The following is a 19,799-nucleotide window of genomic DNA, read 5'->3' as shown; positions in this document are numbered from 1 at the left end:
TTTGGTGATCAGGAGATGATTTATCGGTATGCACGACTATGAAGAGGTATTGAAAAATACAGCGAACAAGGGGTTGGGCTAGAGATTATTATTATTATTTATTTAGCAGACGCCTTTATCCAAGGCGACTTACAGAGACTAGGGTGTGTGAGTCACTTACAACTACGTCTCACCCGAAAGATGGAGCACAAGGAGGTTAAGTGACTTGCTCAGGGTCACACAATGAGTCAGTGGCTGAGGTGGGATTTGAACCGAGGACCTCCTAATTACAAACCCTTTTCTTTAACCACTGGACCACACAGCCTCCTAGAGATGCAGTACTGAGTGTCCTGTTGATATGCAGTGCCTTTTAAACCTGTTTTACTGTGAAAAAAACACTTAAACAGCGCGTCTAAAATAAACTGCACTTGTGAAAATAAATTGGACCTGACGCGCCTGAGACGCGCTAAATAAATGGACCGCAAAGGGTTAAACTGCAGCTTTCTGGTCTCTGAGTTACATTTGGTGTCAGAAGTGGGACTGTGCCACCTGGAGACTCAGAGCAGGATTGTAGTTAAAAAAAAAAATCATGGACCTAAATCAAGACTAGCATGATGAGCAACGGCAGTGGCAAGTTGAAGGATCTCTGTGGTGCGAAGCCTGCGGGGAGTTTGGGCACCTTAAGGAAGAGTGCCCCTACGAAGACCCCTGCTTCATGGAGGCGTACCATTGGGATGAGGTTGAGTCCCTTGATGAGTGGCTCCGCCTAAGGCACAAGACCAGCTGCCTGTCCACAAGCCAGAGACGGAACCCTCTGCCTCCCAAGTCACCTGGCGTGCTGGTTTGGACGCTCTCCAGCAGGCCTGGAGGATTAAGGTTGGTGCCTCATCTGTGCAGAGCTTGGGCACTATATGGTGTGCTGCCCCCTTCAGGGTGAAGAGGAGCTGCCACCTGCCCGAAAGAGGAAGAAGGGGAGGAGCATCCGTTTCCGGAGGCGAGTGAAGTAGCCGGTGCCATCTCCTGTGCCAGAGGGAGAAGCTGCCTACCCAAAGGCCAGAGGAGGAGCCACTGCCATCTCCATAGCCAAAAGAGGAGGAGCTGTTGCTGTCTCCAGTGCCAAAAGGGGAGGAGTCGTTGTTGTCTCCAACTGCCTTGGTTGGATTGCCCCGTCCTGCGACCTGCGCTGTTGTTGCCGTTGAGCCCCGCATCGTGGCCTGTGCTGTCACTGTCTGACAGCCCTGCGCCATGGGCTGTGCTGTCACTGCCTGGCTACCCACATGCCATGGCCCGTGCTGCCAGAGTACTCTGCACTGTGTCCACCACTGGGGTACCCAGTGCCGGAGTGCCCAGCACCACCGCCCCTGCCGGAGTGCCCTTCGCCACTGCCAGCATTGCCAATGCTGGAGTGCGCCATGTCGGAGAACCCCACACCACTGCCAGTGTAGCCACTGCCAGCGTTGCCACCCTCTGTAGAGGAGCCCCAAAAGAGGAAGAGTCACTTGGGCTTAGAGGTTAATGGGCACCCCCTTACAAAAGCCCAGGGGTCACAAGAGGGGTTAAATGGATGCCCCTTAAAAGAAGACCTAGGACCACCTTGGTTGAAAGAAGAGGTAAGGGGACCACCACCACCACAGTCAGAACCAACCCGTCCTCCAACCCACCCACAAGAATCCAGTCGGGAAAGATGGACATGGGGGGGGTGGTGGTTGGTGTTTCAAGGTGGCTGGTTGTGGCCATGTGTGCTGCACACATGAGGGGAGGTGTGTGGCAGGGCAAAAGCCATACATGTAAATAGTGTGTGGGTGTTGGGAATATAGGGTTGGCAGGGAGGGAGTTAAAATCCTCCCTACCATAAAACATGTGAGACTGTGGCTGGAGCCTTAATTGAATGCTTAATGGTTAATTAGGCTCCATCCACATGGTATTTAAGGAGGAGAAATCCTTTGTTTGGAGGCTGGTGTTTGACAGGAGTGCTGGTAAGTGTTGTATATACAGTGTTGTTGAGAAAAGGGTCATTGAAGGCGAATACCCAGCCTGACAGCTGAATGTTTTTGTTTAACCATTTGTTTTGGCCCTTGTGCCTGTTTATTTGTTAGTGTGTTTTTTTGTTTGTTAATAAAACATGCGCACCAGAGCTTTAAACTACAGTTTTCTGGTCTCTGAGTCTCATTCCTGTTGCTATCCTATTACAGCCTGGAAAAATACTACTATAGGTCACAATGATCTATATTTACACTGTGTCGAACAACTTCAGATACAGATCCACCAATTAGGGGCAGGCTTTTGTGGGCCTGATGGTCTTTTACCATTCCTAAAACCTGTACTCTAATAACATTTTCCTAATAGCGGCTAATTTTAATAATGCCACCAATTATGACTCCTTGGGGTGTATCAAATGGATCTAAACAGTGGTGAATCTAAACACCACAGCCATGTAAAATCAATAAAAAGCTACTCCTGAAGTTGTATGTGTTGGGACAAAACTGTTAGAGCTGCTAGTTCTCATAAAATTTCAGTGACGGCGGTATTAAGATACATCACTATTCAGATTAACTGAATACATCCCTTATGTTCTGAAATGTCCCTGTTCATTTGGCAATAACATAATCACACAAAGCGCTTTATCTCCTAAGCTTTTTATATAATCCAGGTATCACTTTCCAATGTTAAATACTTCAAAGAAAGGAGAGAGCAAGCGGCCAGGATGACATGAAGCGGAGTGCGGAAGGTGAAACGTGAGGAACTCACCCGGGGTCCTGGCTTGCCATCTAAGCCAGACGCTCCCTGTACGGTTATGAGGGTAACATGAGTGAGATGAATATGGGATTAGTACACATTGAAACAATGAAATGGACACAATTGTAGACACGGTTATTCAAAAGTGTTTATTGGGATGTGGCACACTTAAGGTTTACTGTTAAAATTCCAGTTACAGATACAACTTTAAATGTACTGTCATTGTCGACGACATTAGGGTTTGCATCAATCCTCAATTATCACTTACTAAGAGGACACAAATATTTTGTATGTGTCATGTATTGAGCGGAATATTTTATCTACTTATATAGTTGTACAGAGTTTGTGGGTGATGTCGGGAATTGTAGTTTTAAGTCATTGCATTTGGGGCGTTTACATGCATTACATGTAAATACAAGGTACCATTTCACAACTACCTTATTTATGAAAAAAATAACATAAAGCTATATATTTTATATCTATATTTTTTAGACATATTTTATTGGGTTTCAAAACTCACACAGCAAACATGCAGATGCAAGTACATGTTAATGCTGTATAGGACAGTCTTAAATAAAACATGATGGAGGACATGTATCAAGATCGACTGACACAGAGCAAAATGTATTCCTGAATGTATTAACTGGCCCAAAATTAATGAGGCACGACGTAAGCAGGCACATTTAAATGCGAAAATTCCGCTGCGCCAGTGTTCTGAAACCCTAAAAATAGGCTACGGTAGCACAGACTAACAGACTAATCTGAAAATTAACGCCTCCCCTCCAAATGGGCTACCTCAATTGAACAATATGTAGGTCATTTGAAGAGGCAATGATGTGTCTTGACTTTATATTATATTATTATTATGCAATGGATAAAACCAAATATACGTCATGTAAAGGATATAATGAACCAAGTTTATTATATGACCAAATTGTACATAATGAAATAGCCGGTATCGAGCTATAATTTCATCCTCGGGGAGATCAAAAAGGGTAATGCAGACCCTAAATACTCTCCCTTCTTCTCAGCACTCTCCCTCTGTTCCTGGGTTGTTCATGAGGGTTAGGAGTCTGCACTCTCCGTTGCAAGAAATGCCCCTGAACATTCACGAAATCACTAATTTCACGAAAATCGTGTATTTGACTGCCTACTGTGAAAAATAATTTATTTTCCTTACAGTATTTTACATGTAAAAATGTTCTTGATGAACTATCAATGATAACACATAGGCAACTTACATCAGTAGAATATAATGTAAATAGAAAAAATGTTTTGTGACATTCCGTGAAATTATTATTTATTTTTTTGTTGTCATTCGTGAATTTCTTTTAAAAATGCTGTGCATTTTCCAGGCCCCTATGACTGCTGCCAGAATGAATGGTCTTTCCTATAAGCTGCTTTCTGACTTTTTCTTTGCGCCCAAATAATTTGAAATCAGTCTTATTTGTGGACCCTTTTAGGGCCGCCACTGCTGTTCTGTCGCTTCAAAAATCTCATTTTAATATCACAGACTTCATTTACAAATGAGCCCCACCTACAATTTGTCCATGCATATAATGAAGGTTTGGCACGCCTTAAAACGCATGACTAATGAGTGGTGGAGCGTATTACACGGCGGAACATATTTTGGCTGTGCTAACACGGCCTTAACTTGCCAAAAGTGTCATGATACATACAGGGCAATTTTAAGGCCGGTGTAAACTCGGTGCTATGGCCTTAAGGCCATCACCAACACTTGATACATGTCCCCCGATGTGTCTACTTTAAGAAAGATGCAAAACTTGTACTATGTCTACACATAAGAAATTTAACATCAGATAAAATATTATAAGGCTAATATTCTTACAAAATGTAAGAGACTTCAATTTTAAGAAGTGTTGGCAAGGCAGGGGATGTCATGAGAGTAATAATGCAGACAAATAATAAATGAAAACAAAACAAACAATGGATGGATGTTACTACCTTATACAAATGAAAATTATTTTGTGTTACTGAATGAGGTTTTAGCACCGGGATGGGACGGGGTGGGGACGGGGGGGGGGGGGGGGGTAGTTTGGCGAGTAAACCAGAGTTGTGTGGCAGCTGATAAAAATAATAAAATTTATGTGATTGGTATTGAAAATCTTTTACTGTACTTACTGGGAGACCAAGGGGTCCTCTGTCGCCCTTATGCCCTGGCTCACCCTTCACTCCTTTAACACCATGTAACCCTGGTTCACCCTAAAGGTAAAAGCAAAGTTCCACCTTGTGTGCTACAGGGACTGTTAAAGTTCTGACCAAGTTAAGTCATCTTAGGAACCCATTGCATTTTCCAGTACGTGTAATGAAATAAGGCTGTGCCAAGCCACAACAAAATTGTAGGATAGGTTCTTTACAACATAGGTAAAAATGACAGTTAGTGTTGAATGTTTTGCGTTCATCATCAAAAATCTATTTGCTTCGAACGTACTGGAATTCTGCAGTGAATTATTTAATTATGTTATTACATTACTTTTAAATCATGAAGCTCAGCAGTAAAGCAATGGGTTTATGCCTGTTATTTTTATCCTAATTTGTAAAGACAAAAGTGTTTCAGGTTTTATTTTTAGCATCTGAGCTTATATGTTTAAAAGTGACACATTCACATTAACTTTATGAGTCACAGACAAATGGACTGGTGCATGCAGAATTAATGAAAGCAATAAACACAGAGGATGTAACATAATCCACTGTATTTGTTACTAAAGAATTACCTTGGGTCCAGGGAAGCCATTAGGTCCCTGCAAGAACACAATGCAAAAGGCAAATGAGTAAAAAATCACATAACAATCCATTGTGATAACTAGCTGAACCAGTTTTAGAATACACATGCCATGCAAAATAGTACAAAAAACACAAGATTTTAAACTGCACATCTGTCACCACAATTCAATTACATGTATGTTCATACGCCCAACACACAGTTGAATTCCAGATTACAGTTTGTTTCCATGAAAACAAGCACCCGAACCTTGCAGTTAACCATTTCACCAACAAACTCCGCTCTATTGAAGAGGCTGAGGGAACAAGTTCAGTCTCCATCTCATTCGAGACTGCCTATAAAAAGGTACTGCGTGGTGGACTACTAACCAGTAATACTCTGGTTGAGGTCACCAAATATTAAACCCAGCCTTCTAGAAGTTGAAGTCTAGTACATCGCCTCTTCATTAAAGCTTGTTCCAGGGTGACAGTAATGAGCTTGCGTGTAGAATAGAACAAACAGTACATACTCTGCATGCTTAAACACTCACCATTGGGCCTGGTAAGCCTTGGGGCCCTGGAGCTCCAGGAGGACCAATAAGCTGTGTGAAACACATAGAAATATTTAGTGCTTGCTCTTTAACTTAATCATTACCACCCACTCTATTTCAATTATTCATTTTCCTATGACTATGGTTCTGTAGCAGATTTTACAAATTGAATGCTGTACACTACTTAACAAACATATTATTAAAAGGATAGATAGATACTGATAACATTATTACCAGCGCTGAGCGACAGAAGTAACTAAAAACCTGAAAAAAACCTGACAAAAAATATATATATAAAATGAAATATATAAAACAAACCCAGCATGTTTTTTGGTTGATATCCCTTATTCTGTTATTACTTCTTAGTTAATTTCTTCAGAATTGTACAGCATTTACAAATGCAGTAAAAAGGCAGGGTGTAAGCATACATATTTATGAACAAACCAGTTAGTATAACATGTTGCATGAATTGTTTAAATGTAGCAGTACTGTACTGGAATTAGCTTTCATTTTCAAAACAGCTCGGTTTGTAACCTTATCATTTATAAGGTCATGCAATGCAGGATTCAACGATAATGTGGCACACATTACTTTTTTTTTTTTTTAATCCCTGTCTTTATAGGTGTGTATGATTTGTTACCGAAATCTCAATCAATAACTGAAGACAGATAAGAGGATAATTTCGTACCACTTAATTTGCACCGATGAAACATAACCTGGTTAACAGTACTGATGGCATATCAAACACTTAGATGACAGATATGGTTGCATTCTTGTAGAACGTAAGGATAAAACAAAATACATTTTGACAAGGAATTTCATTAGTTCCATTACTTAGTTAAGCACAAGGTGGTTTCAATAAATACTTTCTGATTCAAATATAGGCCTACTATGTGATAGTTTGGGATATTCAGTCTATATCCATAGCCCCCAAAAGCAACATCCAACACTTACAGATTGACCTTGAGGACCAGGTAAACCAGAATCTCCCTTTTCTGCTTTCATGCCATTAGCACCCTGCAAAACAAGTAAACCAGTTTACTTTAAATCATGTCCCACTTAGTTTGTAGCTGAATGCTCTGCCAAGAGCCCAGACATGAACCCAAGAAAACATACTGTATACTTAGAATCACTCTGAACGGCATCTCCAATGCAGGAGACCACACCGGTAGGCTGCGGTGACTAATGGATGCACTTAGACACAATAAAGCAAGTTACATTTTTCAGTGGTTTGATAGACGGAATGTAATATTCAGGTGGTGTTGGCATCTCCACCTCTCCTTGACTCCACCTTACTTTTCCTGTAATCTCTTTTACTCGCATGTTTGTTTTTTTTTCAAAACTTTCTTGCGACACAGATATGTAGACCACAACAAAAAATGAACTTCTCAAATGTGCTTACTGGCAATCCAGGTAGACCTATTTCTCCTTTCTCTCCTGACATGCCCGGGATACCCATGTCACCTTTTGAACCTTTGGGACCCTGAAATATTAATCACGGAATCATATTAGATTTTCAAACATCATCATTAACACTACATTTGCTTACTTTTACATTGATTGAGAGTATCATACCTGCTCGCCATCCAGCCCGGGATTCCCTTGGGCTCCTGTCTCTCCCTGTAATCAAGACAATCACGTCAACATACATATTATTTTATTGTTCATATCCTATCAGCAATGCATGTAGTTTTAACTATAAACCACACGATGGCCTAATGGTATCAATAATAAATGCATCATCTAAAAATGTACCATAGTAAAAGCCTAGCAAAGTGTAATAAAGCACAATGAAAGCATGGTAAAGAATAGCAAGGTAAGGTAAAGCATATTAATAAACATGGCAAACCATGGAAAATGATGGTAAATGCACAGTATAACCATGGGAAAAGCCTGGTAAAACTGCAAAAAATACCGTGGTAAACCTTTATAAGGTGTCTTTCACTCTGAAGTTGCTTTTCTGGATACAAATACAACGTGCTTTCAAGTCAAGTCAGCTGCCATGAAATAACAATAATATATAAAAATAGGATCATTGTAATAAAAACTTAGCTGGTATAACGTTTGCAGTTGACACTCTGTGAGTGCCCTCACCTTCAATGTTGTCAAATACTACACTGTAATGCCCACTAACCAGAGTTATTATTATTATTATTATTTGTTTATTTAGCAGACACCTTTATCTAAGGCGGCTTACAGAGACTAGGGTGTGTGAACTATGCATTATGCAGTTATGTTGTTTAATTGGTTTCTAACAGCAGTAAGATCTAAAAGCTTCATTCCCCAATGTACAATGACGCTTGGTCACCTTTATTCCTTGCTGCCCTGGCAGTCCAGGTGGTCCTGGGGGACCCTAGTTATGAAACAAAAAAGATTTATTGATATACATATTCTGATTTTTGTAGTGAATTAGCATAGTACTGTAGACACTGCCTTACAAATAACAGCACACACAAAAGACATGTATACTACATGATTAAGGGAATGCACAACTATTATTTACTGACGAATATGTAATGAATGGAAAAACTGACAATGAAAGAAAAACAAAACGTACAAACAGCAACACCTATGTTTACCATTGAAGGCATGCATATGCCTGCTTGTACAAAGCAAGTAAAATACACAGCTTCAGGACAACCCCAACTAGATGAGTGAATACAAATGTATTTTGCTTGGCTGAGGGGGCTAATTCATAGCTTTTGGATGAGGCAATTCTGCCTTTTTGGAAAAGATAAGGGCAGACAAGACAGTTGCACATGCAACAAAATGGTATGCTACTGGGTTATATTTATGGGTTACTAGTTAATTCGTGATGTGTTGAATGTTATATGCTGTCTATCCTGCCAGAGCTAAGTTTAATTTATATGTTTTATAAAATGTAATTGCCCTGAGTAGCATGCAATAAATGCTGATTTGATGATATGTTTTTTAACACTGTGGTTCTTGGCCCATTGGCCCAGATTAACTCCAGTTCTCAATCCAATCAAGAATTGCTGGATTTATCTGAAAAAGGGGGTGAAAAGAAGACAGTGACCCCTTCAAGTATTGGGCAGTTGAAACTGATCTATTAAGAATAGTGTCAAAATATGTCCACCGGACAAAAAGCTTGTACATGCCATGACAAAATTGTCATCTAGAAGTTGTGATGAAGTCAAAACATGGCACACCAAATTACCAAGTAATTGAATGACACTGAATGACTTATTTTACTAAACATATTATTCTTCATTAACATTTTTGGACTAATGATAAGATAAATATGCATGGTCAATGATAATTTAATAAGAAATGTTACAGGTAATAGACAAATACATAATTGAAAGAGTATCTAATACTTACAAGCACTACTGTTTATATCGACACACTGATCCATGTTACACAATGCCAATTCTACACAAAATGGCACAGATCTTAATTTGGTTGCTGACATGTCAAATGTTACTAATTTCCTATCCAGGACAGATGCTACGGTTTGTTTTTGTAAGTACTTTGCATTCTGCATACATAATGGGAACATAGCATGTACCATGCAGTACAAAGGCAAAACAATAAAAACATCACTCATGCAACTTGAGTATGTGAATTACCGTGACTGTTAGAGTGGTAATCCTCTGTTGGCAAAATGTAGTAGTGAAAAATAACATTACAATTTATACATCAATATATCTATCTGTTTTAACATGTCCTATAAAAGCATCCACATAACTGATTTTTTTATTTTTTAAATGCTTTTATCACCCAAATTGTTACTGGGTACGTGAGTTGCATGGAATAATAATATATATATTCTCAATGCACATAACATTATTTTGCATCTGTTTATTATTCCATGTTTTAAATCATCAAGTGCATCCCTTGTTGTAATTAGAATGAAATAGCTTCATTATAGAAATCCACCTTGCTCATGACTGCTCAGGTCAAATATGTTGGTGGCTTTATTAAACATGCCAAATACATATTAGTGCAGAAACGGTAAAAAGAGATCATTAAGGACACATTGTATGGGATATTTAACAGATAATACAGGAAATATTATGCCGATAGAGATGCTAAAATGTATTTGTATAGCCTAATTTGCACAGGTGGACATAGGGATTAGTTAGGTCCCAGAAAATCTACAGTATTGGCCTATGAGCTGTGCAGGAAATAATGCTATACAACTATGCCCCCCAGTCGTGTACATTTACTGCGGTCCATCACCCACGCAGACTCTTTATAGTACAGTGACATTTGCCCCCCAAACTGCACTTACTGTTCCCCTGTAAGACAGGGTGAGTGAAGCAGATATCCAGCCTGTAGAAAGCTACCAAGCACTGGCTGTTAACTTGAAACCTGAGGCTAGCTTTACTACATACCTGATATGCACAATGGAATTATTTATCTGGAGGTTGCCTTTCAGATTTAATTATTAAACGTTGACAGTCCGAGTCCTTTTGTTATAACTGTCATGAATACAAATATTGGCCCTTCTTTTTTTTATAAAATAGGACACATATTTATTTCCAAATGGGGAGAAGCAACCAGTTTTTAGTCTGCCAAGTACCATCATTTAGGCTTTTGCTGCAAAATGTGTAGGTCTGATGGGTCATTAGCATTAGCTATTTTACATAACACACTGCATCCTTTGAGACAGATACACAGCAAGGATCTCAATAATTTTGCTCAGTGCTTGCAGGAGAAGGGCAGGTCTAGGTGAAGGCTATCCTTTTTTATACATACCTGCAGTGCTTCATGGATGTTTCCATTATAGTCAATTATCTCAGTGGCTCCTTGGTCACCCTTTTGCCCTGGTGGACCCTGTTTTGTAACATTAAAAGAGCGTTATTGAAAAAAAAAAAAAAATTATGTGCCAATTCAGGTAAAATAAAATTAACTTCAATACACTTCATAATGTCGAATGAATGAAACCTGCTGTATAATGTTACGTTAACATAATGAATTACATACGGTACCACTTTGTAGTTTTCTATATACTTAATAAAAAACTGACAAAAATTGAAATATGTGACATTTTGAAATCTAACATGAAATTCTGTACTACTATTATGACTTCCGGTAGACTTTTGCGATATCATTTTGTAGTTTCTTCGATTACATGATGTTAAATAAAATATCTAAATTACATTCATATATTTTTTGTTTTAATTTTGTTTCAATCCTCAAATTCTACGTTATGCAAAACTTTTGGCTATAGCTGTAGTAAGTAGTAGACGCTTTAGAGAGTTGGTTTATGACTCAGTGTTGTTAATTCTCCTATTGTATTATTGTGCTAAGTTTGGCATACTTTTCTCAATTTAATAAAACTCAAAATGTTTTTTTATATCAACTGTAAGTGCTGCAGCTTTTTGTCATATATAGTTAAACTTAGACCACCTCCTAAATAGAAGGACCACTTGTCAAAAATGACCATTTTGATGAATCCCACATGCCGTGGACTTGCCATCAGTTATGGTCTCCTGAGCGGTTGGTTGTACTGTGTAGATACCTATTAATGGGCAGTAGCTTTGTGTGATTAATGCTGCTCTAGTCATACTCTGATCCTACTAGGGGAAACACTGCCCTCAAAAGGCTAAAGGCAGCCATTGACTTTTCTTTCAAAGCAAACATTCCTCACTCTAGACAGAAAACATACATGAGTTCTGATAGCTTAGATTGCAGTAACTGACCTTTAGTCTTGTCAGTGTTGCAGCAAACTATTTCAGTAACTATCAAAACACTGCTTTAATCTTTGTACTGTAGTTCTGACGTTAGGAAGGGACATTGGGCACTGATGTGATAAGCAAAGAGCCTAATATGATTATCAGCTTACCCTGGGCCCCATGGCTCCTAATTCACCTGTCTCTCCAGAATCACCCTATATCACAAAAAACAAGGGGCAGCAGTCAGACATGGATATTTATTAATATATTAATTACAGAGACAGCAAAGTGGATGGGAAACCTCTCTTGAGTGAAGATGATAAGCCACAAGCTGAAAACAAATATGTTACATACTATTTAACCTTTATTAATATGCTTGTTGTTTTCTTCTATTGATTGCTTATTGATCTGTCAACGTTTAAATGCGAATTCACAGAACAGGAGCAAGGGCTGCAAGGAATAAGACTTCAAATGGACTGGGACTTCAGAAGGAACTATGTGCTTGAAACTTTAGGTTTCCGCTTGACAAATAAACGCATATACCAAACACAAACGTGTGCACAGAGAAATGTAAAACAGCTTTATACCTTAGAGACACGGTCATGTGTATTTATTAACATATAAGAGCAACAGGACACAAATAGCTCAGGTAAAAGACTAGGGGTGCGTTCAATAAGCAGAGCGCTTTCTCGTGGCGCCCTGTAACAGTTATTATTATTATTATTTATTTCTTAGCAGACGCCCTTATCCAGGGTGACATTATTTGTACCAACAATTACCCATTTATACAGTTGGGTTTTTACTGGAGCAATCTAGGTAAAGTACCTTGCTCAAGGGTACAGCAGCAGTGTCCCCCACCTGGGATTGAACTCATAATCCTCCGGTCAAGAGTCCAGAGCCCTAACCACTACTCCACACTGCTGCCAGTTATTGAACGAGTCTGTTAGGAGTGAGCACTTTCACAATAGCAGGCAAGAAATCACTGTATTAAAACAGTTTTGCAATGTGTATATGTATTTTTTTTAAATGTAATTATTACTACTGTATTTTTGTAATGTAAAGTTACTGGCACTTTTTTTTTTTGATTTAGCATCTTGAGACGTGAATCATATTTGTCGAGTTACAAATAGTCCATGTTTCCTTTTCTAATACAATCAAAAAAAATAACATAATCAGTTTTAAAAAGCCAAAATGACAACTTCAAAAAAAATAACATAATCAGTTTTAAAAAGCCAAAATGACAACAAAAATATTACTTATCACACATGTGTTGCTCATACAAATCCATATTTTAAAAAATCAATTTGCAGCTACCGCACTGACAATGCAGGTCAGCCATTTTGAGCCAGCTCTGAGCTTGACTCACTACTGTTAGGAAGTGCTCGCTGCATGCGCATTGTTCAATAGGAAAAGCCACGTAACACGCTGGGGTGCTCTGCCTGTTGAACACACTCCAGTTGTGAAAACTGACCTTTGACCCTTTGGGGCCTGTGGCTCCAGCCTCCCCAGGAACCCCCTGCATCATTGAGGAGAAACAGAAGCAACATGGGAAGACAGGAGAGAAAGCTTGTTAAAAACTACAGAGGTGAATCAGGAATAGCCTTATGAAAAACAATTACCCGTATACCTGAAACATACCACAACACATGCTTGATTATGTTTCAGATAAAGCTCAAGAATTCATTATTTTTCATCTGAAAAAAGAAGTACAGCATATAAACAAAACGGAATAGCATGCATATACCATTTTTAGTTTCAGCCTAAACACTTTCCTACAGAGTACTGCAATCAGAGAGTTTATTTAATTTAGTTTCATGTATGTGCTTGTGGCAAAGCGCCCCGCCCCTGTGTGCATTTGTGTTATGTGTTGTATGGTGCGTATGTTAATGTTGGTGTATAGATTGGTACACGGGATATAAACGGGTCTGTGTTTCACGTATATTTAAAAATTGTATATTTGTATTTAGGCACGGGATTGCACATCACGCACGTGCATTTAAAATATAATATGTGAACACGGGGTTTCACGTAATCAATTCACGTGCTGGGATTCAAGTGAGTAATTAATTAGTAATTGAATCCCAGCACAACAGTATATATAGATGCACGTTTCTTGCACTAAGGGTTGGGTGTTCGGAAGAGGAGAACGGGTGAGAGAGAGAGGAGAAACTAGAACGTAAAATCATTAAACGTAAAGATAAGTGTGTGTACTCACCGTGTTTGTTTGTCTCCGTGCACCGTTTGTGTTTAGTCCGTTTTGTTTGTCTTTTTATTTTGGCGTGTAGTGCCGTGTCCTGTGTTTTGTGTACTGTTTAAAACCTTTTATTTGTTATTAAACGCTGAGTGCAGCCATTGCACTCAGCTCATCACAACCACCGTCTCTGTTGTTTGAATTCCTGTCTGGTCTGACGCCACCCACTCTGGCCGTCTTTGTGACACGTGGTGTCAGAGTGGGATTTGAACCCACGCCTCCACTTGGAGACCAGAACGTGAATTGATTACGTGAAACCCCGTGTTCACATATTATATTTTAAATGCACGTGCGTGATGTGCAATCCCGTGCCTAAATACAAATATACAATTTTTAAATATACGTGAAACACAGACCCGTTTATATCCCGTGTACCAATCTATACACCAACATTAACATACGCACCATACAACACATAACACAAATGCACACAGGGGCGGGGCGCTTTGCCACAGTGCTCTATGCCCTTTGGTAGGCCTGAGCAAAGTTTCAAGGGTCTTATCTACATGTAAGTTAACAGACAGTAGAGGAGAAAGAAGGTAAAGAGCAAAGACTGCTAATTATTACAAACCTCATAGATCATAGTCAAATACTGATGGCCTTGTAACAATAGGGAGGCTGGTTTGGTGTAAAGACCAAAGCATTGGTCATATAATAGATATAACTGGAAGTCACATTTTATGTATTTGGAGACAATGTTATCCCTTGTTAGTACAAAATCCTCAGATTTTTTTCCACTTGGAAGACTGTTATCTTCTTGTGCACTCAATATGTCCTGTGGTTATTGCTTAAAGTAACTGTAGCTAACAAAACAATTCTATAAATCCTACCTATTTTGAACTTGCTTTAGCTACTTAGATGTTAAATGTGCAATTCTGAAATAAACACCTGTTACAGTAAACACATTTTTTCCCTTTCTAAACAAGATATCTGTTACTGCTTAAGCTTAAAGTTTCAATTTTCTCTTGTTGCCTTTTTTCACAGGAAACGTTATATTTGCACTTCCTGGATCATATTACCTCAGCAGTGTCTTCTGGATCATAGTATGTTAATGGCTGAAGTTATGTCTGTCAACAGGGGAAGCAGCTGATTGGTTATTGATAGGAAAAAAAACCATTGCAGGGGTGGGGACAATTTTACCCTCCAGGTGAAATGGCCAAGCAAGCACAACATTATTTTGTTAGCTACAAGCACTTTAAGTATACTACAAGTGGCTCCCCTTCAGTATTTTTAAAATACAGGACCTTAAAAAAGGCCAGCCCAAAGCACTTGTCACATAATAGCTATAACTACAGAACCATTATCTCCCTCACTAGAACAACCACTGCCCATGTGCTGTTCAGGTTGACCAGCAGAACCCTAAACACATACTGACCTTTGAGCCCTGAGGACCACCTTCTCCACGCTCCCCTTTCCCAGGTGGGCCCGAATCTCCCCTTTCTCCCTGGGAATTACACAAGATGTTAGCACACTTCAAGCAAAGAGATGGCATGTGATACCTGATGTTGGAGGTGTCATAAGGAATGAGCTGGGATAAAGATCAAGTTAAAAGAGGGTTCACCTCAGGAAAAAACAGAAAAACCTCAGTGAGGATGCTGAGGTTGTAGTATAGTATGAATAATTTCGCAATAGGGTTATGGTTAGGGTTATGCTTCATAATATTTTTTTCATTTAATTCCAGTATGACTAATTAGGTTTAGGAGGTTACCCTCTCTTGTTATAACTTGGGGTATGCTGATACTCCTACTCGTATTGCCTTTAAAAAGTATTTATCGTCAAGTATTGAATAAATCTATCAATTAATGTGCTGATTTCAAAACAAGAAAAGCTGTCTTCCCTTGCCTTGAGTATCAATGACAATTAACTTCCACATTTAATGCTTTAAAAGATGATTGAGTTACTGACAATTTTACTGCTGTATTGCTGTACCAAGGCCTTAGACTGACAATGAAAACTAGATTATGGCCTCCGTACAGCATTAAAAATGTCAGCGCCCTGGATGAGAGGAAAATTCACTTCCAATCGGCTTTTAAAACACTTAATGCAGACATAATTGCTATTGATTGGTAGTCAATTGTAAAGGTGAAGGAAGAACTACTTTTCTTGTTTTTAAATGAACACATTCATGAATTGCCGATAAATACTTCTTCAAGGCAATGATGAGTATGAGCTATAACTGTGTTATTAGACTTATATACATTTGTTTACCTTTGTTCCTGGTAACCCTGGTAACCCAGGCTCTCCCTGAGGACCCATAAAACCTGTCTCGCCCTAAAAGATTTAAAGCATAGAAAAAGATACATTAAGCTAATCATCTTACAAATAACAAATAACAAAACAGATCCTGACTGCCATCTTTATCTAGTGCACCAATCCCTTAAACCTGTACAACCCTAATGGTCTTGTTGTTTAGTACTCAAGCATCCAAGTATAGGGCTGAACTAAGAAAATATAATAATATAGATTTGATGTGGTCCAGATAAGATGTTATATGCTGTCCAGGAAAGATGTGCAGTTAAGGGAAACTGTGTGGCATAGTGGTTGAAGACAACTTTGGTCAAGTTACTTTGCTTTTATCTACATGTGCCTGATTAGAAGGGGGAATTGGCATCTCTGTTTGGCCAGATTTAATTGTAGGACATACAGCTGTATAAGGATAGTATGATAAATAACTGGCCAAAATGAGCTTTTATATTGGACAGCTTCTTTTGTTATTGATATATTCCAGACACTTCTTGTTGCTTTAGAAAACAGTTCTATGAAAGCAAGAGAATGCAAGCCCTATCCATGAATTGTCACGCTAAAAGCAGATCGAGCAAAGCAGTATAGCAAACACACCAGAAAATAAATCACACTCACAGCAACCCACAGCAATCTCATTCTGATTTGCATTATATAAGCTTCACATGATCTTGGGAAACATTTTAATTCACTAGCATTAGATTGCTTTTCTGTAACATTTTTAAAATGAATACATATTTCTTGTTGTGTTTTTCTTTTTAAATTAAATTACCACCCCCACTCCCGGACACCTTTGTATACAAGCTGATACAACAATTGATACCACTGCCACCAGATTTGAATTAGTACATGTGTACAGCACCCTCTGCTGGTTATTCTGAATCACTGATCAACAGGCTTACAGAGCAATGTAAATAAAAAAAAGATGGGTATCATCAAGTGCTCATTACAAAGTGCACTTTAAAAGGAACCATCACTATTTCATTGTGCTAGTACTGCATTGTTATATTATACATTATACTAAAAGTGCTGGTAAACTAAAAAATTATATTACTGACATCTGGCAAGTAACTCCAAGTTCCAATGGCAATTACTAGGGCCCTGCGTTTTTCATGACTTGTTTTTTAACCTGTAATTTAGTCCTCTAGCCACACGATGGCGATATAGCCTCCTCAGTAAGCCACATAATGAGCACTCATTAAACAATCATCCCATTACATTACTTTAGCCATTTGAATTGCTCACCCCCCTACTACAAAGTAGGTATTAGCAGAACACTGTAGATGGCTACTGACATTTATTTAACCCTTACATATTATTTCAGAGCACTCTTAAGCATAAATAAATTATTTATAGGTTTCAATTTACCAGTACATTTTTACGCAAATCATTTGTTAAAAAATATATATATATATATTACATTTCCTTGATATCTGGATCTCACCAAGCACAAATATGCAATTCGTCAACAGAAGGGGAGATTTTATTTTTTTATGGATTTCCTGTTTCTGTCACTGATCCCTGAACAGTATAGTTAATATAACAATTTATTGGAATCTGGGCATTTGATAGATTCTGTAACATATCTTAGCTGTGTTTTTTTATTTCATTTTTGTATTATCTGTTTTGTTTTTATTGGTTTTGTTTTGTTCTTTGAATATAATGTAAAAAAAAAACGTTTGTTCATAGTGAAAGACAAAATCCATTCTCAGTTCTTGTGCATTATATTTTGCTGTTAAACTTAAGCATTGTCAGTTGGTTAAGCCGGTCTTTTTTCATGGATTTAGATTGCTCTGTGAAAATGTGTCCATACGAAGAAACACTTCTTTCAGCATCCACAGAATTGGTAACAACTGACAAATACATTTGAGCCTTTCTTGCTAAATTGGGAAATAGTTCTATAGATTTATATACTGGATGATGCGATCATGTTCAGGTTATTTACATTACCTTAATAATTGTTAATGTTCCTTTGCTTTGCAGGACATACACAATTAAATGAAAAACACTTGTAAATCCGTTATTTCAATTATTATTTCAGCTTAACACAGACACAAAAAAAATATTAGGCAGTGTTACTCATGGGGGCAACAACTTTTATATAAACAGAGTTTAATAAAAAAAAAAAAAAAAAAAAAAAAGCTGTAACAATTTGTGTCTGTTTTTTTTTAAATTTATTTATGGGGTGGGGGGGGGGGGATATGTTAAATACAGTCAGATAACTTTTTTGACCATGTCATTTTGATGCTGTCGTTAGTTTAGACTCCAGCACACCCAGCGTTCAATAACTCCACGCTGTCGACAGCATTTTGCTGTCGTTCACTCTTCTGAGGACCGATGGAAACATTATGCTAATGAGGTAATCGTTAAGCTTTCATAGATGAAAATCGTTGGGGCTTAACGACGCATCTCAATTATCTCTTATGAATAGCAACTGCCGTTAAATAGGCGGCTGTGGACTAAATCCGATCATGTACTCCTGTTTTCTCATTTCGACAGGCGTTAACCCTTTATGACTAGACCCCTATATGCTTACCCACGAAAGGTTTCTATAGTCTGGGGTTACACCACCCAGATGACTAGGGCACACTGAAAGTAAGGCCCACAATGATTCAGTATAGGTTTGGCTAGCATTCACGTTGCTTTGGACAAACTTTAAAAGTGCAACACTGGGAACTTTTGATGTGATTTTCCCTTTTATAAAACAATCACAAACATATTCTCTATGACAGCACTTATAATCTGATCGCTTTTACTGATGCTAAAACCTGCAGGAGCAAAGTGTCTTATTTCTATAAAAAACACTTCTAGCATGAGAGCTGTTTTCAATGATGCTACCATGCTGAGGGAGAAAGTCGTGACCCTGCATTAGTCACACTCTGCACTTCGAGACAAAGGGGATCTTTAAAATTCAAGTGTGACAGGGTACACCCCGTCCCTGTGTGTGTGTGTGTGTATTATTTTGTATTTGTTGTATTATTATTGAAAACGTATTGTTTAATTTGTATAAAAGATGATGTTTTGTTACTGTTGTTTTTGCAGCATGGATGGGGTTAAACTTCCCCATCCATGCTAAACCTGTGCAGAAAGTGACCGTCTCCAGATTGATTGCTTGATTAATTTATTACTAATCTGGAGACAGTCACATGTATATAAACCTGCAGCTTTGGCTGATGGGGGAGTATGTTCAGAGGCGGAACGAGACGTGAGTGAAAGAGAAACTAAAAGAAATCATTACATTTGCTATTCATGCTGGGTTTATACCAGCGTGATACTAGTATGTTTGTCTGTCTGTTTTGGCCAATGTGCCTTTTTGTTTTGTTTAAGTGTTTTGTTCTGTTTTGTTTAAACTTTTTATTTATTAATAAAACACGCTGCAGCGCCTTCATACCCCAGTGCTGTCTCTGTGTGTGCTACTTCTTCCTGGCCTGACATCACTATACAAGACAGCCTGTTCACATCAAGTTAGCACAATATGTGACTTAAAGATAGTAAAGCATAATTGTACGAAACATAATAATTAATCATAATAGTCAACCTACATTTAGTTTGTATATCATACACTATGTTAAGTTATTAAGTGTTCTCACATAAATCAGAAAATGCCAAACTTTTGACTATATTGAATATTAAAGATAACAGTAAGCGATACTTGACTTATAGTAAGGTAAAGTATTT

General features: G+C 38.4%; 1 protein-coding gene across 3 annotated transcripts in view; it reads right to left on the bottom strand.

Annotated features, from left to right (window-relative positions):
• LOC117409320 (collagen alpha-1(XXV) chain-like) overlaps positions 1–19,799 on the bottom strand; it is a 190,395-nt gene that overhangs the window by 16,998 nt on the left and 153,598 nt on the right. For 2 of the 3 annotated variants that reach the window (XM_059000509.1, XM_059000514.1), the window contains exons 12-25: positions 16,089–16,151; positions 15,256–15,324; positions 13,101–13,145; positions 11,800–11,844; positions 10,710–10,787; positions 9,578–9,601; positions 8,296–8,340; positions 7,563–7,607; positions 7,390–7,470; positions 6,942–7,004; positions 5,988–6,038; positions 5,451–5,477; positions 4,858–4,938; positions 2,728–2,763 (exon numbers count right to left, since the gene is read on the bottom strand). In XM_059000509.1, the coding sequence (XP_058856492.1) occupies positions 2,728–2,763; positions 4,858–4,938; positions 5,451–5,477; positions 5,988–6,038; positions 6,942–7,004; positions 7,390–7,470; positions 7,563–7,607; positions 8,296–8,340; positions 9,578–9,601; positions 10,710–10,787; positions 11,800–11,844; positions 13,101–13,145; positions 15,256–15,324; positions 16,089–16,151 (753 nt within the window). The remainder of the gene's footprint in view (positions 1–2,727; positions 2,764–4,857; positions 4,939–5,450; positions 5,478–5,987; positions 6,039–6,941; positions 7,005–7,389; positions 7,471–7,562; positions 7,608–8,295; positions 8,341–9,577; positions 9,602–10,709; positions 10,788–11,799; positions 11,845–13,100; positions 13,146–15,255; positions 15,325–16,088; positions 16,152–19,799) is intronic. The other variant, XM_059000518.1, reaches the window with a different exon arrangement.

Source organism: Acipenser ruthenus, chromosome 2 (assembly GCF_902713425.1).
Source record: "Acipenser ruthenus chromosome 2, fAciRut3.2 maternal haplotype, whole genome shotgun sequence".
Classification (NCBI taxonomy): domain Eukaryota; kingdom Metazoa; phylum Chordata; class Actinopteri; order Acipenseriformes; family Acipenseridae; genus Acipenser; species Acipenser ruthenus.
Note: the sequence above shows the minus strand (reverse complement) of the source record. Positions and strands in the feature narration are given on the sequence as shown.